The sequence below is a fragment of the Corvus hawaiiensis genome, chromosome 4, assembly GCF_020740725.1.
Source record: "Corvus hawaiiensis isolate bCorHaw1 chromosome 4, bCorHaw1.pri.cur, whole genome shotgun sequence".
Classification (NCBI taxonomy): Eukaryota; Metazoa; Chordata; class Aves; order Passeriformes; family Corvidae; genus Corvus; species Corvus hawaiiensis.
Genome location: NC_063216.1, coordinates 19,923,201 through 19,944,489, shown reverse-complemented (window position 1 = coordinate 19,944,489; position 21,289 = coordinate 19,923,201). Strand labels below are relative to the sequence as shown.

The window sequence follows — 21,289 nt, the reverse complement described above, 5'->3', positions numbered from 1 at the left end:
AATGAAATATGTAGTATTTCTCTAAAAGGTCTAACAATTTTCCTTACATAATTTACATTTAATTAGATTAATAAGAAGCAGCACTTAAGCATGTGGATTTATTCCTCTGAGACTATTCTGAAAAGTGCTTTTAATTACAGGAGGAAAACAGCAAATTAGTTAAAACTCAGGGAATTCTTGGGGTGTCTCCAACTTCACGATCTTCACATGAGACAGCTTCCCCTCACCACTCCAGACGAAGGGTGAGGAAGCTGCGAGACCATGCTACCAAAACTCCTTCTAATCTGGACATCCTGGAACTCCACACTAGGGAGGTACTGAAAAGGCTGGAGATGTCACCATGGGAAGAGGCAAGTATGAAGTCATGTGCAAGGAAAAACAAAACCAGAGTAGATTTCTAATCTATGTTGAAAAGAAAATGGTTTTAAGATGCATAGGAATACAGAGTAGAACTCTTTGTCATATGAGATATGGATAGGTTTGGTTCTGGTTTCTTTTGATTTTTCCCGGTAGGAATATCTCTTTTCCTTGATAATTGTTTTGTGGAGGTTCCTTCAACATTTTGTTTCCGAGGGTGCCCTGAATCCACTACCCACTTCAAGTACAGTTTTTGAATTAGGTCTGATGTTGTTGTCAAGTGGTACTTTTAATCAGTTCTGTGAAGGAAAGGGAACTTGGAAATCCTTGACTTGGTGAGGCTCTGAGCCAGCTTGCTTCTCTGTGTTTTTACATAGCTGTTTCTTATAGTTCAGTTACTATAATTGATTAGCCTTGGTTTTTTGGTCATGTTCCTATTTCCTTTATTACTGTACCTACCTACCAGTAAGCCTCAGGCTACCTTTGGTCTCTGTATTGGGGCTGAGGACTTTGTGGTTGTATTGCAAAAGTATCATGAGGCAAATGAGTGAAATGTAGTATCTTGAAAAATACTTTTTTTTGAGGTTTGATGATGTTATTTCAAAGAACAGCAGCAGAAGCTGAAGGGCTAAGAGAATGGAAATAAGTAGCTTTCTGAGAATAAGAAATTATGACATATTTAGTTGGGACAGGATGGACTGTCATAGTGGAGATATAATTATTTGGGTCCTTATGTTGGTGTTCATAACGCATGGAACAAGAGACATTCATTTAGCCCCTAAAGACATGAAGCTGAATTTAAAATTTACCACAAATAGTTAACCCATGCAGTTCATTGCTCCTGAACAAATGTTTAGGAGTATCAGTCATTGTCCTTCAATGTAGAAATAAAAGGATCATTATCAGTATGGATTTGTAAAAAAGAAAAATTATTTTATATGGTCCTAGTTTGGGACGTAATTGTATTGCTGATTGCTTCAGAGTATATCTCAAATGTAAATTGCTTTCAGCTAAAAAAGTTCTGCTTATGGCAGGTTACTTTTCATTACTGATGTTTTGCTGTGCTCTAAATCAGTTCTGAGATACTAATTTCAGAGAAGCACATACCCAATCCAGGAGTTGCTGTAGCAGTTCCAAGCCCATCTTTCAGCTGGCCTGTCTCTATTGGTATTTCTCCAAAGGAAACATAAAAGGAGTATTATAGGAAAGTTGTATTTGTTTTAGATGCTTCAGGAGAGTATAGATGGTTCAAGGAAGGAGAAGGTGCAGTTGTCTTCTGAAGTTCTTTACATCCCAACATGTTTTGTCTGCGCTTTTTTCAGTTGCTTATCCAGGTGGTAACCATCCTAGTAATGAATTTGATCTTTTATGGAGTGCAGAAAAACAATTGAATTCATTGGAATGAATAATTAGCAAAATTGGTTTTACTTCTTTAGGATATCACAAGCTCAAAACTGAATGGGAGGTTTAACAAGCCGTTTCAGCCCTCTTCTACAGTACCTGAATGGAGAACGAAAGACAATGATCTTCGCCTTCTGCTGTCAAATGGAAGAATAATTAGGTATAAAGGATTGATTGTGGATAGTTTTTCCTGGTCATTATGGTCTGGGGTATGCTAATTGTTAATATTTCTAGTTGTAGAGCTCTAAGTTCTTACCAGTAAGAGTCAGGTTAGGAATACAGAGGGAATGTCTGTGTCTGCTGTCCCCTAGTGGAGCCACAGTTAGGGAGTGAAGAGGAAGGGGGATTCTTTGCATGTTCCTTTGTTACAGCATTTCATTCAGTTGGCTCAGTGGGGTCTGTACTGAAGGGAATGCTTCAAAGTAGAAAAAGTTATGTATCTGTCTATTAGAGTGCTTCTCATTAAAAGTACTCTGGTGTTAAACTTGTATCCTTATGGAAATGACAGTTACATAGGAAGTAAATGGGAATACCTACAATTCAGAATGAAGAGATGAGCATAAGACAACATTACTGTTATATCTTGAGAGTGTGTTGTAAATAATAAAAGGAAAACAGTTGTTTAAGGTTTTTAAGAGTAACATGACTTTTTTTTCTTGTGAGAAGAGACGAGAGACGTCCATTTACAGATCGAAGTCTTTACACAGCAGATAGTGAAGATGAAGATGACAGGACAAGGTCGAAAAAGACAGCTGTGAAGGTAGAAGACCAGCCCTCAGGATGTGAAGGAGAAGGGAATGCAGATGCCCAGAAACCACTGAACAGTAAGATTGTCTCCAAGTCTTACCAGTTGAACATTTTGATGGCCTCAGTGAGGGTCTGACTACTGTTAGTTAGTCTGACTGAAATATTACAACATATGAAGAGGATAAAGAAATAAATTAGAGGAGTAGTATTAGAAGTTACACAGAACATTTCTCAAATATTATCTGTCCACTGAAGAAGCTAACAGAATAGAGATGAAAAGTAAAACTCATCTTTTTATGTTAGTGCTGTCTTGAATGCTATGGACAGCATTTTTCACAGCGGAGGTTTAATTGGTGTTCTGAATGAGTATTTGTTACTCTACGTCTGCTTCATAATGTAAGAATGCTGATTTGATTTTGTTTTTAAAACCAAAATATACCTTATTGTGAAAAGCTCATCACATCATTTCACTGTAGAGAATGAAAGATCATATTTGTAGATAATTTTAAAGCTATCTTGTATTTCACTTTTCCTGTTCCATTTGACAATTTCATACTTATACAATTTTGTATGTTTTACTAATGAATTGCTTTATTCCATACAAGTGATAAGACGTAGTTTAGCATTAATAAAATCTTATACTTCCAACCTTTGTAACTTGCAAGGTTAGGAAAGAATTTAGGTAATCTGTAAAGCACTTTAATCCCACTTTCCAGTGCTTTAAACCATCCTTCACTAGGAACTAATCTTCTTTTGGTCTTTCTGTGGCCTCAAGCTCTCCTGCCAAGTGCTCAGCAGTATATTAGTAAAGTATCAATATTGAATGCCTGTTGCCAATGCCTACTTTTAACATCACTATCTGTGTGCAGATAGAATTAGTCCTTGACACAGCTGTTCAGCTCTCTGCTTAATTGTAGGTCACATGCTTTCACAGTAGAGCTTACAAGGGCTCAGGAGGTATGTACTAGGAAACTGAAGTCAACACTTAAAATAAGACTCCTCTAGAGACTTACAGTTCCCTGAGTTTCCTGGACAACAGTCCATAACATTTGACTCTGCTGTCAGCCTGAATAAAATATTTAATTATTTTCATTTATAAAGCAAACTATAATCCCTGTTGACTGTGCTTCCAGATGTCACAGAGGACAGTATTAGAAAACCTGCACATGAATGAGGTCTTTCTTGGGTATTCTTGAAACAACAGGGCAAACAGCTTGTTGAGTGAAGGCTTACTGTAGTGTTTTTCCACTTCCAAAATTAAACTAAGTAAATCAAACTAAATTTTGCACTTTAATCAAAGATTAAATCATACAGAGAAATAGTAAATTTTCTTCAAAATTGTTGCTCTTATTTGATACAGAATGAATATGGCAGTGAGTATCCAAATGTATTAAATGTACTTAGAACTGGAAGTGAATGTTGAGATTGTTCTTCCAAAAATTGAGTGCTCAGGACTATTGCTGATATTTTTAATTGAGTATTGAGCATCTTCAAACTTCCCTATTACCTATATGTGATTATTTTACCTTAACTGAGGCTCTAGGGAGAGGGGTAAGGTATTGTCTGCAGAGAATTCCAGAGAAGGAACTACCTGTTCCTATAACAGCTGCTGACTTCCATTGTTCTCTCTGGGATTGAGGCCAAGAGGAATGTCCACAGACAGATGCCTTTAAACAGATCAAGCTCTATCTAGCTTTGTGTGTCATGCCAAGATGATGGTTTTAAATGGTGACCCAGAGGTATCAGAGAGACAAAGATCAAGTGCTGTCCTTAACAGAGCAAGGTGCTTTGTGTGGATGAAGAGAAGGTGATTTGAGATTTTTCTAAATTCACAGTGTCTTAGCCTGATCTCACAGATAATGACTACTCTCACTCACCCAATTTCAGGAGTATTCCTCCTGGTCTCTGAAGGCATACAGAGCCATAGATTTTCTTGGAAAAGACAGTAGTCTGAAGGAAAATTCTTTTGATCTCTAAAATTATATTTTCTGTATTGTTCATGCTATTGCTTATCCTAGAATCTTGTTTGCCTTTTTGAAATGAGCCAAAGGCATGCGTTATCATCAGAAATCCCTCAGGTTGGTTTGAGCTGCAGTAGTTAAAAATATTCATTTTATTGTTGTATGTTGAGCAATACTTTATCTGGCTTAATTTCCTATACAGTGGTGTTGTTCATTTAATGTGCTTGGATATTCCTTGTGGTTCTTTCTAATACTATCTTTAGTTATAGTCTTCTCTAGCTTCTGGTCCCAGCTGTTCAACTCACTTTCTTATAATAAGTCTCGTTCTTAGCTTTCTTCTGACTCTAAAAATAATTACCACTGTGTAGTGTTTGGAAATCAATAATATCCCTTGAAATATATTTGGTGCCTAATTGTGATGTTTGCCACAGTCTTCAATAGGAGCAAACGTCTACTAGAATTGCACTGGTTACAGGTTATGGTTACAGGTACATCCTTTATTCTTGCGTAATTATGGTTAGGAAGAATTGTGTTCTGTTTATGTGGTTTCATATAAAACTATGCTGAAAACAAACCAACGTTTCAATTTTACTTGTCTTCATTCCAGAGTTAATTTCTGATCTGTGTAGCTTTACGTTCAGCATAGTTTTGTATGAAACTATTAATCCTTTAAAAGTCATGTTTCTTTCTTTATCCCCTATTTCCTTGACACACAGTCATAATTTTTTTATTCTACCTTGCTTTTCTCCAAAAAACTTGTGCTACCTAGGCTGCAGATTGTCATCTTTAACGAATTTATACTTAATCCAGATTTTTGCCAGCAGCCTTGACACAGGTATACATACAGCTCACTGGCCTTGAGCCTTGGAATCCAAACACTTAGAAATGTGTTTCCTGCTTGTGGTTCTTTGGGACAAATGCTGTCTTTTAAGGGTACAAGCTGCTGAGATCTGCTCTAACTCCAGCCTGTACACAAAAGCAGAACTGCCCAAGGTGCCACCTCTGGAGTAGAGAAGAAACACAAGCTCCTGTTGCATCTGATTTCTCTTCCTGTCTTTATCTGCTCAGTTGCTTGAGGAGTCTATTAGACAACTCACTGTAGTTCTAAGCAAACTTGTGAACCAGATCAGTGTGTGCATTTGCCTTTGTTTACAGACTGTTAAAAACTAAGTATGTGTTTCTTGGTTTTTGCTTCAAAAATAATTGTTAAATATTAACGTAGTAAATCTTGTGTCTTATATTTTAATTCTTCTCTCTACAGTGTTCTTTGAAAGTGTGAAATCAGAACTCAGGAACGGATCCTCAGAGTACTCTGATATTTCTGATTCAGAAGAATCTGAGCCTGATTGCACTACACAGGTACATCTAGAAAAAAGTCACAGAAATTAATGATGCAATTAAATGTAATTTTGCTCATGTCCTTCACATTTATCTGGTCAAAGTTTGTGTTAAAGCAGCAATGACAAAGTATTCTTGTTCAGATTAATATCTCAAACAATGTTCTGCTTCATTCTTAATTTATTCTAGTGTTGAGAAAAAAGATGATAAGATATGCTGACCTGAGCCAAGTTTTATGATTTCATTGTCATTGGGGTGGGGTTGGCAGAGGATGAGCCCTGCTCTGGAACAAGCAAAGTCTGAGAAAAGTCAGATCCTAATTGCTTTATTTATTTCTTTAATAACAAGTCTAAATTTTATCATTCGAATTATGATTATCTCCCACACAGTTTCATTTTAGAGCATTCATTTAGAAACAATCTTACAGGTATTCAGTTTTATAAACAACCTGAAGTGGCTAAATCCTATTCAGGTATTTTAGACTATTGGAAATAGATGGGAGTTCTCATTTGGGAATTTGAGGGTCTAAATTGTGGTGATTTCTTCAGAACTAAACAAAATATGAATGCACACATATGTATAGATATTTACAAATATATTTTAATACAACTTCTAGAATTTAGAAATGTGTATATATCTATAAATAAGTATTTTTTCATTTCATTGATTTTCATTGCAAATTGGATTTGTACTTAGTAATTTAAATTTTTATTGGTTAGCAGTAAGGTGAAGTGATTACCTCACATTTTTGTTTTGTGCTTCTGGAAGGCTAGTGCCTTGATCTTTATTTCAGTTGTCAGCCTATTATAAGACTTTACAAGAAGTCTTTAAGTTCCTCCTCTTTCCATGGTGGTTGAGATTGGTTTTTTTTTTTTTGATACTTGATGTCTTTCATCATTACCTAATCTAGATGTTGGAATAAGTGATAGGAACCTTCTGGTTTCCTAAACTATATTGCTAGCAATTTTGGCTCACAAGGCTTCCTTTTCTAAGACAGAATCAGTAGTTACTCAGAGGTGATATATTTCATCTTCACAGGAGAATGTTTTATATTTATGCTATACTTACTCTCTTAGTTCTTTCCATATTCTCCTGCTTTTTAATTTCTAATAGTATCTAATGGAATAACTTTTCTGCATGTTTAAATTTGTCTTTTGTAATGACATATCCAAAACTAATTCTCTTGGTAGCACCTGTAAATCCTTTTAACGTTTTTATATTATACTGAAGATCATCTTAAGAAAAGAATACCTTTTTTACTAACACTGAATTATAGTTATAATTTAATTGCCCATTTGTGTCACTTTCTAAGGGTCAAAGATTAGGAAGCTGCTCATGTGAATGAAACTATTGTATAAAAATGCCTCTTGGTGATGAAATGCACTTCATTCATTCCAGTTCTGTTTTGATGATGAGGATAGTGATGTCAGTCTTTAAGGACTAGGACTGCTCCATGTTCTGCTCTTCTGTTTTCAACACTTCTGCTGAGTGTCACATATATTCCTTGGCTTGAAAAAAAAATTGTGATGTTCTCTGTACTTGTTGAAAATAGATTAGTCTGAATTACCAAGATGGAACATATGTACTGTAGCCCTTGCTTCGTGTAAAGGCATATTGAGTCACATATGGTTGCTCCACCTTTGAGAAGCTCCTGCCCATACAAGCTGTAATCTCAGCAGGAGCTGAAAAGCTCTTTCATTCATGAAATGAGGCTGTGCCTCTGTAAGAGAGGCAACAGCTGTTGTGTCTCTGTTCCTGCTGTGTTCTGGATTTACCTGAGAGCATCTGTCATTCATCAGAGATGGTGCTGTTGAAAGTTACATTTTGTGAGAGCAGGAACCAGAAGCAGTTTTCTGGGGCAGAATGTGTCCTGTTGTATATAATAGGCATCAATTCTGTCTGCTGCTTGGAACCATACTTCTGTGGTTTTTCCCTGTACTTGGATATTGAAGATAAGAATAATTAATGCTCTCATTAAAGAGAATGCAGTGATTTGTGTATGGTGTAATGTGTGGTGGTTTGTAAGAAATGGATTTTGGAGATGCTTTCTATATTGTGGAACATGTACTTATCAGCATTACAAAATTGGGATGTATAGCATCTCAACCACTATATTCAGATTAACTGCATTCTGGATACTATAAGAATATTTATATTTATATAAATATAGAAAAAGTTGGACCTCAAAGCTTTTGAATTCTTCACTTAGCATAAATTAAGATAGAGTCTCCACTTAGGAGGTCTGGTGACCATTCTGTTTCCTCTTGTTTCAGCAGAAGGATTCCTCCACAGAGGAGTCAGAAAGCTCAGGTGAAGAAGAGAAGCAGGAAGTAACATCAAATTTCAAAGAGGAATCTAAGGTCACAAGAGACCTTTGTCATAATACCCAGAAGCCATCCAGAAATGAAACTCCCAGTAAAAAGTAAGTATATGGTGGGCATTTTTTATAAACTGTTAGACCTTTTAGCATGTATTTATGGTTTTACTTTATAGCAATGTAAAAATCAGTCCTTCATAGGTTCTGTTTTGAACTGCTTACTACTACTTTGGTTTTCCTAGGGAATGTCCTACCTCGACAAGTACAGAAGAAGAAGCTATTCAGGGCATGCTTTCTATGGCAGGATTGCACTATACTACATGTTTACCAGGTCATACTCAAAGCACAGACTGCACAAATAAAAGAACCTCTCTTCAGGAACACAGAAGCTACCCCAGGAGTTGGCATAAAGACATAAAGACATCTCAGAGCCACAAAACCATAGAATGTGGTAGGTATCTGAACTAATGACGCTGCTGCTCCCTACTCTTGGACACAGTGCTCAGAATAATCACTCACAGCTACATTTTTAGATTTGTAGTTATTAGATTAGTAGCTTTTAAATAAATCAGACTGACATTTAAAAAGATGTGCTCTTTGGTTTTGCTTTGTTGTGGATTTTTTTTCTATAAAAAAGTAAATATTACTTTTGAAAACTGGGGCAAACTTAGCTTGTCATCAGAACACCCCTTCTAAATATTTCCATCTAAAAGTTTTGTGGCATCCTTACAAGAATGAGAAAGTTGTGGCAAGATTAAAAGTATTAAAATTTAAGCTTGTTGTACTTCTCTTTAGCTAGGTCTGTGAAGGAGGAGGAAGGAGACTTGGGAACTTCAGCATGGACTAGACACCTGAACGAAGCTTCAAGGATTACCCCTCAGGTAAAGCAATACTTAAAACATACTGAACACATTTTTATAGGAGAAAAGATCATGAAATTTTAAGTACAAAAGGCATGGTGGACAGGTCTTTATACACTGTGTGTGTGACAGATACTTCTGGTTCTAGTAACTGGATTATTTTTGTCATGCATTTTTTCACTGTTGTTGTTTTGAATTTTTGCCTTTCAAATTCTCTTCTCTCGTGGTGCCTAATATTTATGTGTTCAGGGCAGTATCTTGAAAAATAAAAAATACTGCATTGAAAAAGTGTGGATTTATATTCATTCTAACTGGGGAAGCAGTTTGTTGTTTATTCATTGTTACTCCCAGCCAGAACATCAGAACAAGTGGAACATGTTGACAGTATGTATAGTAAAGATACTTGCTTAGGAAATTGGTACTGCCAAACTGATAGCTTTCAACAGCTAGGTAGGAATATTTTTGTCTTCTGATGTCCAGCTGGAATCCAGCAAGGAATGAAAAATTGTGTGTGTCTTACACTCTGAACTTTTCTAGTATTTCTGAACTTGTCTGTATTAGAATAATTAATTCAATAGAACAACTGAAGTTGCAAAATTACAACCTTTAAATAGCAGTGTTTTTTAACTGCATGCTTTGTGCAGAAGTGTTTGCTTCCTAGGAATATCTGACTACATGGTACTCCTTTCCAGTTTGTAATTCCCAATTTAGCATTTGTTCTCTCATCAGCTGAATATTGAAAACAAATTACCTATTAAAGTAGTCAGTGGTTATGATATGGCTTGTTACAGTGGCTGGTTTAATCAAGAACAATTGCATTTGTTTTGGTCACTGAAAGCTGCAAACAAAACATAGAGAAATTGAGTACATTAGTATGTGTACTTAAACTGTAGAATTGCCCTTAGGTGCATATGGAAAAGCTTGCAGAGACTATGTTGTATGCTATCTTTAAGAGGTATCTATACTGAAAGAAATGATGGACTCATAAAATGGTCAGATACTGGTGGAACCGAAACACCTGTTTCAAAGACACAGTAGTATAATCGGAGAAATTGGGGTGAACCCGTAGCCAGAAGCCACTAACTTGTACATTTTTTCTTCTCATTTCCATACTAGGATGCAAATAAAACTCACAAATCTATCAAGAAGGAGGGTGCATCAGAAGCCAATCTTAAGGTTCAGGAAAACAGAAGCATAGTCCACAACAACAGCTTGAGTTTTCAGCATGGCAAATATACGCGAGACTCCAGCCTAATGCAAGGAGAATGTCAGCTGAGTGATGGCAGCCTTAGCCCTGACAGGCCCTATGGTGAAACGTCCCTGTCTGTACCACTGCACCCAACAAAGAGGCCAGCATCAAATCCACCCCCTATCAGCAACCAGGCAACAAAAGGTAATGCTTATCTCCATCCCCTTGCCCAAGTGGTGTGGGGAGGAAAGGAAAAGACTAAACGCAGAAACTGAGTAAAGGACGGGATTAGACCTTGAGGAAAAATACGAAGTGAGCATGCTGTGGACACTCAAATTTTGGCATAGAATATGGGGAGGTGGAATTAAGAGAGATCTAACTGGCTTAAATCAGATTTGCTTATTGAGATGAAGGTTTAAAAGTTTTAACACTTCAGAAACAGTCTCATGAGCATACTATCTAGTTCTTAGTTTCTAGTTTATATTCTATAATTTACTCAAGGGAATAACTTGAGTAAAATTCAGGAAGCTCAGTTTAGGTTCTCCCCTATTACACCCACTGCCCTTCATAGACTGGAAATATTTGTAAATAATATACTCATTTAATTTATGATAATTCTAGTCAGAGTTTAGGGAAAACAGTTCCTGTTTGTTTTTTTTTTTTTTTTTTTTAAACTATTCTGATTCCCTATTTGCTTTTCAAACTGATTCCGGTGAAAATTTTGCCTGCTTCAGCTTGAAAGCTGGGTTTCACTGTTGTTCTGCAATGATTAAAATTCATTCTGAAGTTCCTGACTGAAGTCCTTGCTTGGGTTTTTCAGGCAAACGTCCAAAGAAAGGAATGGCAACTGCTAAACAGCGCCTTGGGAAGATCCTGAAGCTGAACCGGAATGGCCATGCACGCTTCTTTGTTTAATGTAGCTGCTACTTCTACTACTGCTGTCTTTCCTACACAGACCAGTATTGAGGGCAACAGAGCCTGGAGCTACTGTTATTCCTCTGCTTGAAGCAGACTTGCATGTACCATAGAAAACACTGCCTGATGAACAAAAGAAAGAAAGAAAAAAGAGAAAAAAAAAAACAAAGAAAAAAAAAACCACACAAAAAAAACCAACCCAATGCTGCATTTTCACTGTGCCACACCTGCTCAGCAATAACCATATGGGAATGGGGAAATCTTCAGAGAGACACGGACTGTGAGAAATAGTCTCTCATCAGGGCTTGAATATCATTTGTTGCTGGTAGTTTCTGACCTAAATTAATGAGGGGAAGATGATGAAGGTGGTTTATCAATAATTTATTTCTGATAGATTTTTCACAACTTTAAAATTCATTTAAGAAACTATTTATTTGGAAGACTTTTTTCTGTGGGGGGTTATTAATTTAGATTTAATAATGTGAAAGTTTTAAATTGTTTTGATAATGTGTGTTTGGTGCAGTGGAGAGCCACATTCATTGTGATCAGTCTGGACTCATAAATTCGATATTCAGGTTATAGTCTTAAATAGAGGTGAGATGCTTTATTAATTATTTTTTAAATTAAGGCATAAGGAATCTTATTTTTTTTCCTGCTTTTTGTAAGCTATTGGCTGGGCTTCTGTTGACTTGCAAGTTGCATATTCTCTGCCAGCTTGATTATTTTTTGACCTGTCCTTTTTAATATCAGATTTATTTATTTAATGGACTAGAAGGGACTGCTAAAGACAGAAGAATTTTTTTATATCAGTCCAGGCTCTAACTTGTTTTAAGCAGCACCTCTTTCCTCCAAATCTGAGTGCATATTTTCCTCCTGATGATCCATCTGTGATGATTTTCTTCTGTAAAAAGACTCCCTGAAATTTGTATTTGTACAAGTTATTTAAGAGTTGGTAGAAAGGAGGAAGACTCAATATATCTTTTGGAGGAACGGGGGCATCAGTTAAGATGTTTCTTCAGAACAGTTGCTCTCAAATAACTCATGAGCTATACATTGCAGTCCTAAGATTTGGCATTTTACTTAATGTAGCATGGAAGAAGCATTAAAGTGTTGTTATTGTACGTTAAACACATTTTATTGAAGAGTCATGAGAGCAGGAGAACGTGTGTTGCTTTCAAAGCTGGGTGAGACAGCAAATTAGAAGTCTTAACTGGTCCATATATATATACGCCTTTAAGTAGCTTACTGGTATCAGAATGATCATTTGTGTCAGGCTTCACACAGAGCTGATAGCAAATGCCAATTCTGAATTGCTGTAAATAATTTTGATTTAAAATTTGTATTTTTCTGTAATATAAAATTAAATATTTAACTTTTGAGGGACGGGGATGAAGGCGGAAAGGGGAATACTTTTACTTGATTCTGGAAAAAGGGCATTTTGCAGGGTCCAGCCAAAATGTAAACATTAATATGCTAGTCACAATATTGTTGGTTGGTTGGTTGGGGTTTGTTTTTTTTTTTTTTTTTTTATTGGTAAGAGTAAAAATATTCCTGCATAGCTGTCCAAGTCATGAAATGGATTTAATTTTCCACAACAGTTTTTCCTTCCTCCATATTCTATACTGGAATAATTTTCTCTTGTGGTTTAAAAACAAAGTCAGTTTTATTTTCCAGAATATTTGTGCAGAGTTATTTTTATTTAGGCTAGATTACGAATGCCTTTAGAAATTTGTGGAGGTAGTTCTGATGTCAGGTGTTCTTTATTGCTGCAGGGTCAGAACCAGTTACAACTATGTTACCCTGTTTCTAAGCAGAGAAACATCAGAGTATAGTGCTACTGCAAAAAAGTCAGGTAGCTTTCATAGCTTTACTTCATCTGGAGCTTGAAAATTATAATTTGGGAGTATTTTTTACAGCCCTACTTTTACTTTATAATGACTTGACTTGTTTTGTGACTTGTATGGGTGAATTTTTAAACTTTTTTTTTTGTTTGCTAATTAATGTTCCACAAAAGCAAGTTTTTAGTCTTTTAATTTTTTTTTTAAATTTAACACAAGTTATCAACCTTTAGAATATTGGGAATGGAGGTAGTTAAGGATTTCTAAAAAGCAGAAGATAAGCTAAGAAGTACTCTACAGGTGCTGAAGATGACTATAAGGACTTGCTGTTCTCAGGTGCTATGTTTTCTAGATGGAAATAGTTGAAAGAGAATATTTTAACTATCTTCTAACATGTTCTCACCAAAGTTAAGTCGAATAAATAAATGATGTTGTCAGTATTAGTTAAAATTATATACCTGTATAAATTTTCTTTTTGTTTAAACTTGAGCAAGTGGTTTAATGCCTGCCAGGCTTTGGAACTGTTTTAGCTTTAGTATATTGAACCAAACTGTTTCCTTCCTGCTGGCTGGACAATTTCTAATGATGGAAAACTCCAGGGTAGGGCAGCAGTCAGATTCGGAGCAGAATGAAGAATGAGTTCTCTCTCCTTAAAGACAGATTTTTGTCTGAAGTAAAAGTATGCCAGAATAGAATCTGGAGTAAGGAATTTTAAAATACTGAGTATGCTTTCTTGTACATGTGACTGGCTTATTCAGAGTCTCTTTTCTGACCATCCACACTATTTATCTGTATCTTACTGTTGAAACAGAGATATGGCTGGACCCATATATATTATTTTTTCTTGGTTTTATCCTTTCTTTTACTCTGTTTTCTACCTTTTTTTTTCCCAAGTGGCTCTCCACTGTCATGAATTTATGTAATACTCTCTTCATAGACTGTCAACAAGCAGAGGTTCATTCCCATTTTCTTCAAATATCCATGCTTCCAGCAGAAGTTAAATCTGATATTCCAACTCAGAACAAGTAATTTAAAAGAAATTGCCATGTTGAGCAGTATTTAAAAAAAAAAAAAAAAAAAAAAAAAAAAAGAAAAACAACAAAGGGGAGAAAAAAGAAATCTCCTGGTAGCTCATGAAGAGGATGTGGTGACCTCACTTGTTTTGTGTACTTGTATGTGAGATATATTTATTGTGTTCTAGCTGAAATCACTTCTGCACCAATCTTTCTGTAGATGGACTGAACCTTGTGTTGTTGTACTGGAGAGAAGAAGCCCAGTTTTTTTCCTTGCTGTCTCACTTGGGGTGGAAGAGGGAGGGAGCAGGGAACACTGGCTGGACAACAGCAGATTATGCCTGCTCTGGTAACTCGTTTTCAAGGATAATCTTTTTTGAAAAGTCAAAGAACTCGGATTTGGCATAAAACTCAATTTTATTGTTTTTAAAATTTTTTTGTAGACAGAACAGTAGGAAATGAAATATTGCAGGGGTTTTCCCACTCCCTTAAGTTCTCACGTTCTTACAATTGCAAAAAAAGAAACAAACACGAAAATGGAAAGACCACCCAGAAACTATATCAAAGACTCTTCCAGCAACTTTCCCTTTTCTTCTCCTACTATACTTGCTAATAAACCCTGGCTACAGGGTAGCCTTTGTTGACCTCTGAGGTAGATTACCTATGCAACCTATAATACTCTACATGAATTCATTCTTAAAGAGAATTTTGGAAGGGTTAGATGTTGAGAGTTAAAATTGTTGTTTTCTGATCACATGGGGGGTTTTGGGGTTTTGATTTTTTTTTTTTTTTTTTTGGTGGTTGAAGTGCTTGTGTTACCTTTGGTAGAGATGTAAGAGAGCACAGTGTCATGATCACATTTTAGATGCTTCAGCTTTCCCTGGGCTTTGCTCTTAAGGCATAAGCTACCTTAATTCACAAGGCCATAAATTTTAAGTGTGAAAAATTTTTGCAGGATTTCAAAGCCAGAGCTGGTGAGAATCTTGCCTACCCCCTCTTTGGTAGCTGTGGAGACTAAGCAGAACTGAAACTATGACCCAGTGAATGACCCAGTGACTAGTGCCCTCTTTAGGCTCCACATGCCCACACTCCCACCGTGACCCCCAAGTCTTGTGTCTTTCCAGAGTGTCATTCACAGAATACTTCCAGACCATTAGAAGCTGTTTGTAGTTCTGGGGCTGAGTGAGCCCAGTGCTACTCTTTGACAGAAGAAATACAAATGGAACCAAGGGCCTTACTGTTTATTGTTAAACAAGATGCAAAGCTGCAACATCCATTTTTCCAAAAAATAAACCCAACAAAAAAAACACCCTGGTAACCCTCTTAGTGGGAGAGTATGAATGAAAAGTCATACAGTGGATGGGAAATAAAAGTAGCACTGATAAGGAAATGCATGTTCTTCATAGGCTGCATTTCTGTTTGGAAGAAAAAGACTTTTTCTACTTTTAATATAAATTAAGCCATAAGAGTTTCATGCTGTGGGAAGGGAATGAAAGGGATCACTTTAAGAGATTATATTGATACGTGTTGTCACTTCTGCTGGGAAATGTCTATTGCTGCCAATGCTTTGGTGAAACTTTTTTTTAGAAAAAAAAAACGAACGTGGAATTTGAAAAAAAAAGGGGGCTAGTTCTTGGCTATATTTACTAGTTTTGTAGTAATGTTTTGCTGGCCCATTTTGTCTTTTCCTCCTTTTTCTACTCTCATAGTCTAATTTCTATCTTTCCTTCTTAATGTTTCTGAAAATATTAGCTTGTCTGCTCAGTAGGGGTCGGTGTATGTGTGTCTTCCTTTTTACAGAAACGCACTACTGTGTTAAGTATTTGGCTGGGAAATGGGATGCTGCAGCTTTAAGAGCATTTTTTTCAATTCATAACAGTATTTCCCATCCTCTTTTGCCTGCAGGCAGGGAAAGTGTATGTACAGTATTTATTTTGTTTTGATTTTACTTTAAATTTGTAAGTTTCTATAAGTAGTTCACATTGATTATTCTAGGGGGAGGACAAGTGGCTTTGTTTAAATTTGTATTTGATATTCATAGTTTCCACTTTCTGTACTTTAAAATACTGAAATTAAAAAATTGTATGCTTATGTTTTGATTTTAGCACTTGAAAGTGTTTAATTTCTTCAGACTTCTGCTCATTTACTTCAGTGTAAATACAGTAAAATGTACAGAATATCGTCAGGAGAAAAATGCTTTTTTAGGTCCAATCTCTGTGCCCTTTGCTTGTCACATTTCAAAGAAGAAATTTTGTGGAGAAATGTGAAGGAATATTCTCATGCCAATTTTTAAAAAATTTTTTTTCAAAGTGCAAGTTCCATGTCAATCCAGGTATATTATATGGCAACTAAATGCATTTTGTGAAGATGTGTATATTCTTTTTGAATCCTAATATAAAAAGGAGATGGCAGTGTTTGTGATTCATCGTATTATCAGATCTAGACCTGTAAGAAGGGTGTCAAATGGTATTTTTGTATTCCTGCTCTTGGTTTTTGTTGGGGTTTGTTTCATGCTACTGATGGCTGACTCATCTCTTGATTTATTGGTTGTTTTGGTTTTTTCTTTTTTCCTTGAAAGTGTGTGCAGTTTCTGGAAGAAGAGCTTTCTCTTTCACACTTACATACGCTTAGTCATACTTGCTTTTGTCCTGGAGGGCTTCCCTGCTGATTTTTCCCTCCAGACATCATCATGTGTTTTGCAGCTGCCAGTGCTCCCTATTGTGACCCTGTGGCAGTGCAGTGTTTGCATGTGGGTGCTTTACTAGGGGAGATGAAAGCATTGCTGCCCCACACTGCAGCTTGGTGTAATGCCTTTTCTTCTGCACCACTGACCTGCTGCAGAGCTGTGCTGGGGGTCATTTCTGGGAGCTTGAGATAAATGATGCACCAATGGCATTGGAAGAACCAGGTGGCAAAAGGGGTTTGATACGAGCATCCTCTTCAGCTGTTCAGGTTTGCTTCTTAGCCTGACTTCCAGTTTACAGAGAATTTATGGTTGACTAAAACAACTCGGAGATCTGTTCATTGACTGAATTGTGCCAGGTGCTTTACAGACAAAGAACAAGAATGCCAACCTCATCAAACCCTGTACTGCTTAATGGAACAGTTTAAAAAAACCACAACAAACTGGGAAGTTCTGTGGCCTGAAGTTTAAAACATGATAGTGTTGTAGATTTCGGGAGCAGAACCTTCTGTGCTGTTTCAAAAACAAATTTCATTTGAGTGGAGTAAGAAATCATGAGGAAAAATCATGAATCAAATACAGGGGTTGAAGATGAAGTATTTATACATCCAGAAATCTGTTCCTGTTGTAGTTTGACATGTCTTTACATCTTTTCAATTAATGTGTTAAAACTGATTTTAAATTTGGTTAGCCCAAGATTTGCCAAAGATCTGAAAGAGCTGTTTGTCTGTCAGAGCAACTGCATATTTTGAAAAGGTATGAATCACTGTGATTGAAGAGCACTGCTACAACCTATGCATTTTCATCAAACTCTCATCTGGATTTGTCACATTCAACTCGCTGCTCGTAGTAATGTGTTGGTCTTAGTGATAGACTTCAGAGAGCTCCTCAGTGGGCCACAAGTACGAGTTTAATACCCATATAAAAACCTACAAAAGCAACTTTACTATTTGGCCTTCTGTTTTTTGCCAGTGACACTTCAGAGATTTTTTTCTGTGACAGTGGATAATACAATAATACACTGGAAAACATGAAATGTCTCAAGTGCTGCTTTAAATGCTACTGGATAGCCTTCAGCAGCTGGAGCCATATTTTCATTAAAAGTCAGAGTTTCTGGTCTTCTGCTTTTCTGTTTGCAGAGGATGGAGAAATAATTACCTGGATTGTTCTTTCCTAAGGGACAGATGGATTTTAAAGATTTCAAAGCTACCAAATCCAGCAAAAGAATTGAATTTCTAAAGTCAGGGAATGAACAAGATACCCTTCTTGGTATCTGAAGACTAAAGTTACTGATTTTGGTTTTTAATTAACAGTATTCTGCTGTGTTTGAGATAAAGTACCCCCTTGTAAAGTGCCTACAGACTGGCTTTTAATTTCTGTACATTTAGTGAAGTTCAGCTCTCTCTAGAAGGTTTGTCCTGACTTGCTTAAATTGTGAGGCTTTTGTGGTGGCAGCTCATTAGTTAACATGTTCAACCAAACCTTTTCTAGTTCATTTTGTTTAGGTGGAACATCAGATTGATGATGGAAACCTGACTAATAGCATGAATATGGTGAAGTCAATCATGCTGAGTGTTAGTTTCTGTAGCAACTTAGTTTTTTCTTTGTATACAAGTATTTGTCCTGGGAGCTCTTGAAATTACACTTTTTAGTGCTGGTAAGTAATGTCAGCTGTCCCAAGCCAAGAGTTAATGAGGACTGAAACTGTAAAACCAGAATGTTATTGTTACTCCTTCTGATACAGCCAGGATTGTTAGACACCTTGGTTTCTACAATGGTAGTGACTGAAGTTTTTACCTGCAGAAAAAACAGCTGGTGATCAAGCCAGTGAATAAAATCTGTCATTGCCAGAGCTCAGTATTCCACCTAACAGCTGGCTAATAGCACAGTTTGCTTTGTCTAGACTAAGGCCTGATTTCTCTAAAGCCAATTATATTCAGTCTTTAGAATAACTACTGCAAATTTTTGAAGAATTGTGTTTGGCTTAATAGATCTATTTATCTGTACTGCTTCTGCTGTATTTGCTTTGGTCTTGGAAAAAAATATTCTACTTTGGAACATATAAGTCAACTAAAAAAAAACCAGTATACAAAGAATCTGCTTGTTTGTGATGCTTCGCCCCAAAGTTTATTTCTTGTAAGAAATTTTTGCTGCAATGAGTGTGAGTAAAGTTCCCATCCATACTCGGAGAATGTGGTATCTATCTGGAAGAAACATGTGCCCATGAATCATACACCTTGGTGGTAAGTCATAAAGATACAAGTTGGCTTTTTGTTCTGGTTAAGCTAAAAGCCAGCAAAACTCTAGAAACTGCTACTCTGCTCTCCTAAAATAGGATGTAGGCTATGGAAAATTTGGTTTAACTTCGCGGCAGCAATTTCAGCCTAGTAGTAGTTCGAAGAAGACACTAGATCTTGTGCTTCATTCTTAAGCTGATTCCTAGTTACAAAGGGTTTTTTACTTTTTTACAAAAGGTCTTTGAATAGTTCTGGCCTAGTAAAAAATTTCCTGTGCTCAACCAGCCCTTGTAGAAAGGGTTTTAAATTCCATCATGTTGTGGTTACTGGACAGACCTGTTCCCATGTGTTAAAGCATTGCACCTCTGGAAGGAGAGTATTCAAAGTGTATTTGCCATGCCAGCTGTCCTAAAAGTAATGTCAGAAGTGATTGGTCAGATGAAGTTCCTCCTTGAGAGGAACCATTTTGCTTCCAAGTCTGTTCATATTCAGCCCAGGTCTCCTGGGAGTGGGGAGAAGACAAATCTATGAGCTGTGCAGTCCACTACTGTGAATTGAGTTGATGATATTGCAAAGACTGCTGGAGAGCTGTGCCTGTCATTAAGCACCACAAGTGATGCTGAATTGTTGCAGTCTGGGGAGGGAGACCAAGCATTAAATGGGACATGGCATGTGAAGGATCCCTTTTCCCCCAAGCTTTTGCAGCAGCTCAGAAAAGAGGAATTGGTGACATGCTTTGGGAAAACTCAAAACCACTGTATAACCTGCCTCTTCTGGTGCTACAGGAAGTTACTTTAGACACTGGTTCTGTTAATGCATTTTCTCCACTATTAAGAGGATTTCACTTTAGGAAGTTCAGTTTGTACAGAACCCTGAAAGATACTTCATGTTAAACATCCCAGTTTCCTTATGAATGAGGTTTGTAAGGGGAAGTGATCTGTACTGGAACAACTGAAGTATTTGGAGAGTGGGAATTCCTGTGTAACACTCATGGTTCTGATGTAGGACACTTCCTCCATACAAACCTTATGCACTCTCAATACAGGGCCACTGCTATGCCCTCGTAGCTTATAGACTGCTTTCAGTAGTGTTGCTATTCATTTTCTGTTGCCTCTAATCTCAAAGAATTTTGAATGGTATAAAATGGCAGCTACCAAACTCCAGTAATATTAGCTATGATTAAAGGAATGTCTTTGCTAATCCTTTTATTATACATTTCAATAGACACCAAAATAGTGCTGTCAATACTCTTAAAATACTTAAATTCTTTTCCACTCGGTCAGGACATTTAGCCATTTCTGTATTTTTTTTCCTCACTGATGCGAACTCTTGCTGTATTTTACAGCTCGTGGCTTGAAGAAAAAGCGGAGTTACTGTTCTGTGCCACCCTGTTGTGGTTCACTGAAAAGGACTGAAAGATTGGGAACAACACAAAAAAGAAATCACTGATCTGTTAAACATTCTGTGGAGCCCATACCTCCAGTCATTAGCTGAAGCACTAGAGCACAGGTTGTGGTATAACTTGATGTCTTAAAGATGTCATGTTGACTAATCAGATCAAAATGTACAGAGTGGTAGAGAATAGAAAGGAAGTAATATGTATAAAATGAAGTGATTTTTTATGAATTAGCTACAGGAATACTAGATTTTTTCACTCTCACCTGCATGAAGGAGTTGAGCTGAATAGGCTTAATACCTGAAATACTTCAACTAAGGTGATAGGAATCACTGCAAGTATCAGGGCCAAAATAGGGCTCGTTTCTGCTGGAAGCACCACTGTTTGTTTGGTTTTTTTTTTTAGGGAAGAATCTGCTTAGATTTGCACACCTTGTCTACCCTTTATTTCTAACCAGCTCATATACTGAACATGCATATGACAATTCTGATGAGGTTAGTATTAATGCCTCAGCTGATGTAGTGACATATCTTTAAATATGTTCTTCTAAGGGTTTCCAAGTGATGCTGCGGTTTGCTCTTTTGGGATCCATGGCCAAGACTTAGGATGATCCAGACCTCCCAGTGCTTTTGTGGAGAAAAGTGATCTTGCTGCCTCCTAGCCTGTTGTGGGAGGGAGGCAAGATGACCCTCTCTGCTGCCTGGGAGTTGGTTTCTCCTATGCAGGAATTCATTGTAGGGGAAGGCTTTGGATTGTGATGCTGAATGTTAACCTTTGTTTTGCTAATGTGTTGAGGGCCTCAGGGATGTACTGGTGAGGGAAGGGGTCAGAGTAATCCAAAGTCAGCAGAGTATTCCAGCCCTGGCAGCCCCTTTGGTATGCAGAGCATGGAAAGGGTGGAATCCTGAAAGACATCCCTGTGTTCCCCTGTGTGTGGGCATAAGCAACAGCCAGGCTGAGGCCTGACCAGTCTCACCAGGGTCATCTGAGAGGATGGCTCCCATCCCCAGCCACTGCCCGCTGGGGACTGTGGCCCG

The 21,289-nt window shown here is 37.1% G+C and overlaps 1 protein-coding gene across 2 annotated transcripts in view; it reads left to right on the top strand.

Moving 5' to 3' along the window:
• Nucleotides 1–16,040, top strand: part of KDM7A (lysine demethylase 7A) — a 65,306-nt gene extending 49,266 nt beyond the window's left edge. Inside the window, exons 12-20 of one of the 2 annotated variants that reach the window (XM_048301074.1) lie at nucleotides 141–350; nucleotides 1,794–1,918; nucleotides 2,425–2,582; nucleotides 5,728–5,825; nucleotides 8,081–8,226; nucleotides 8,364–8,572; nucleotides 8,917–9,002; nucleotides 10,098–10,374; nucleotides 10,991–16,040. In XM_048301074.1, coding sequence (XP_048157031.1) covers nucleotides 141–350; nucleotides 1,794–1,918; nucleotides 2,425–2,582; nucleotides 5,728–5,825; nucleotides 8,081–8,226; nucleotides 8,364–8,572; nucleotides 8,917–9,002; nucleotides 10,098–10,374; nucleotides 10,991–11,085 — 1,404 coding nt within the window. In that variant the 3' untranslated portion in view covers nucleotides 11,086–16,040. Of the gene's footprint in view, nucleotides 1–140; nucleotides 351–1,793; nucleotides 1,919–2,424; nucleotides 2,583–5,727; nucleotides 5,826–8,077; nucleotides 8,227–8,363; nucleotides 8,573–8,916; nucleotides 9,003–10,097; nucleotides 10,375–10,990 lie in introns of both variants that reach the window. The other variant, XM_048301073.1, reaches the window with a different exon arrangement.
• Nucleotides 16,041–21,289: the final 5,249 nt, after the last annotated feature.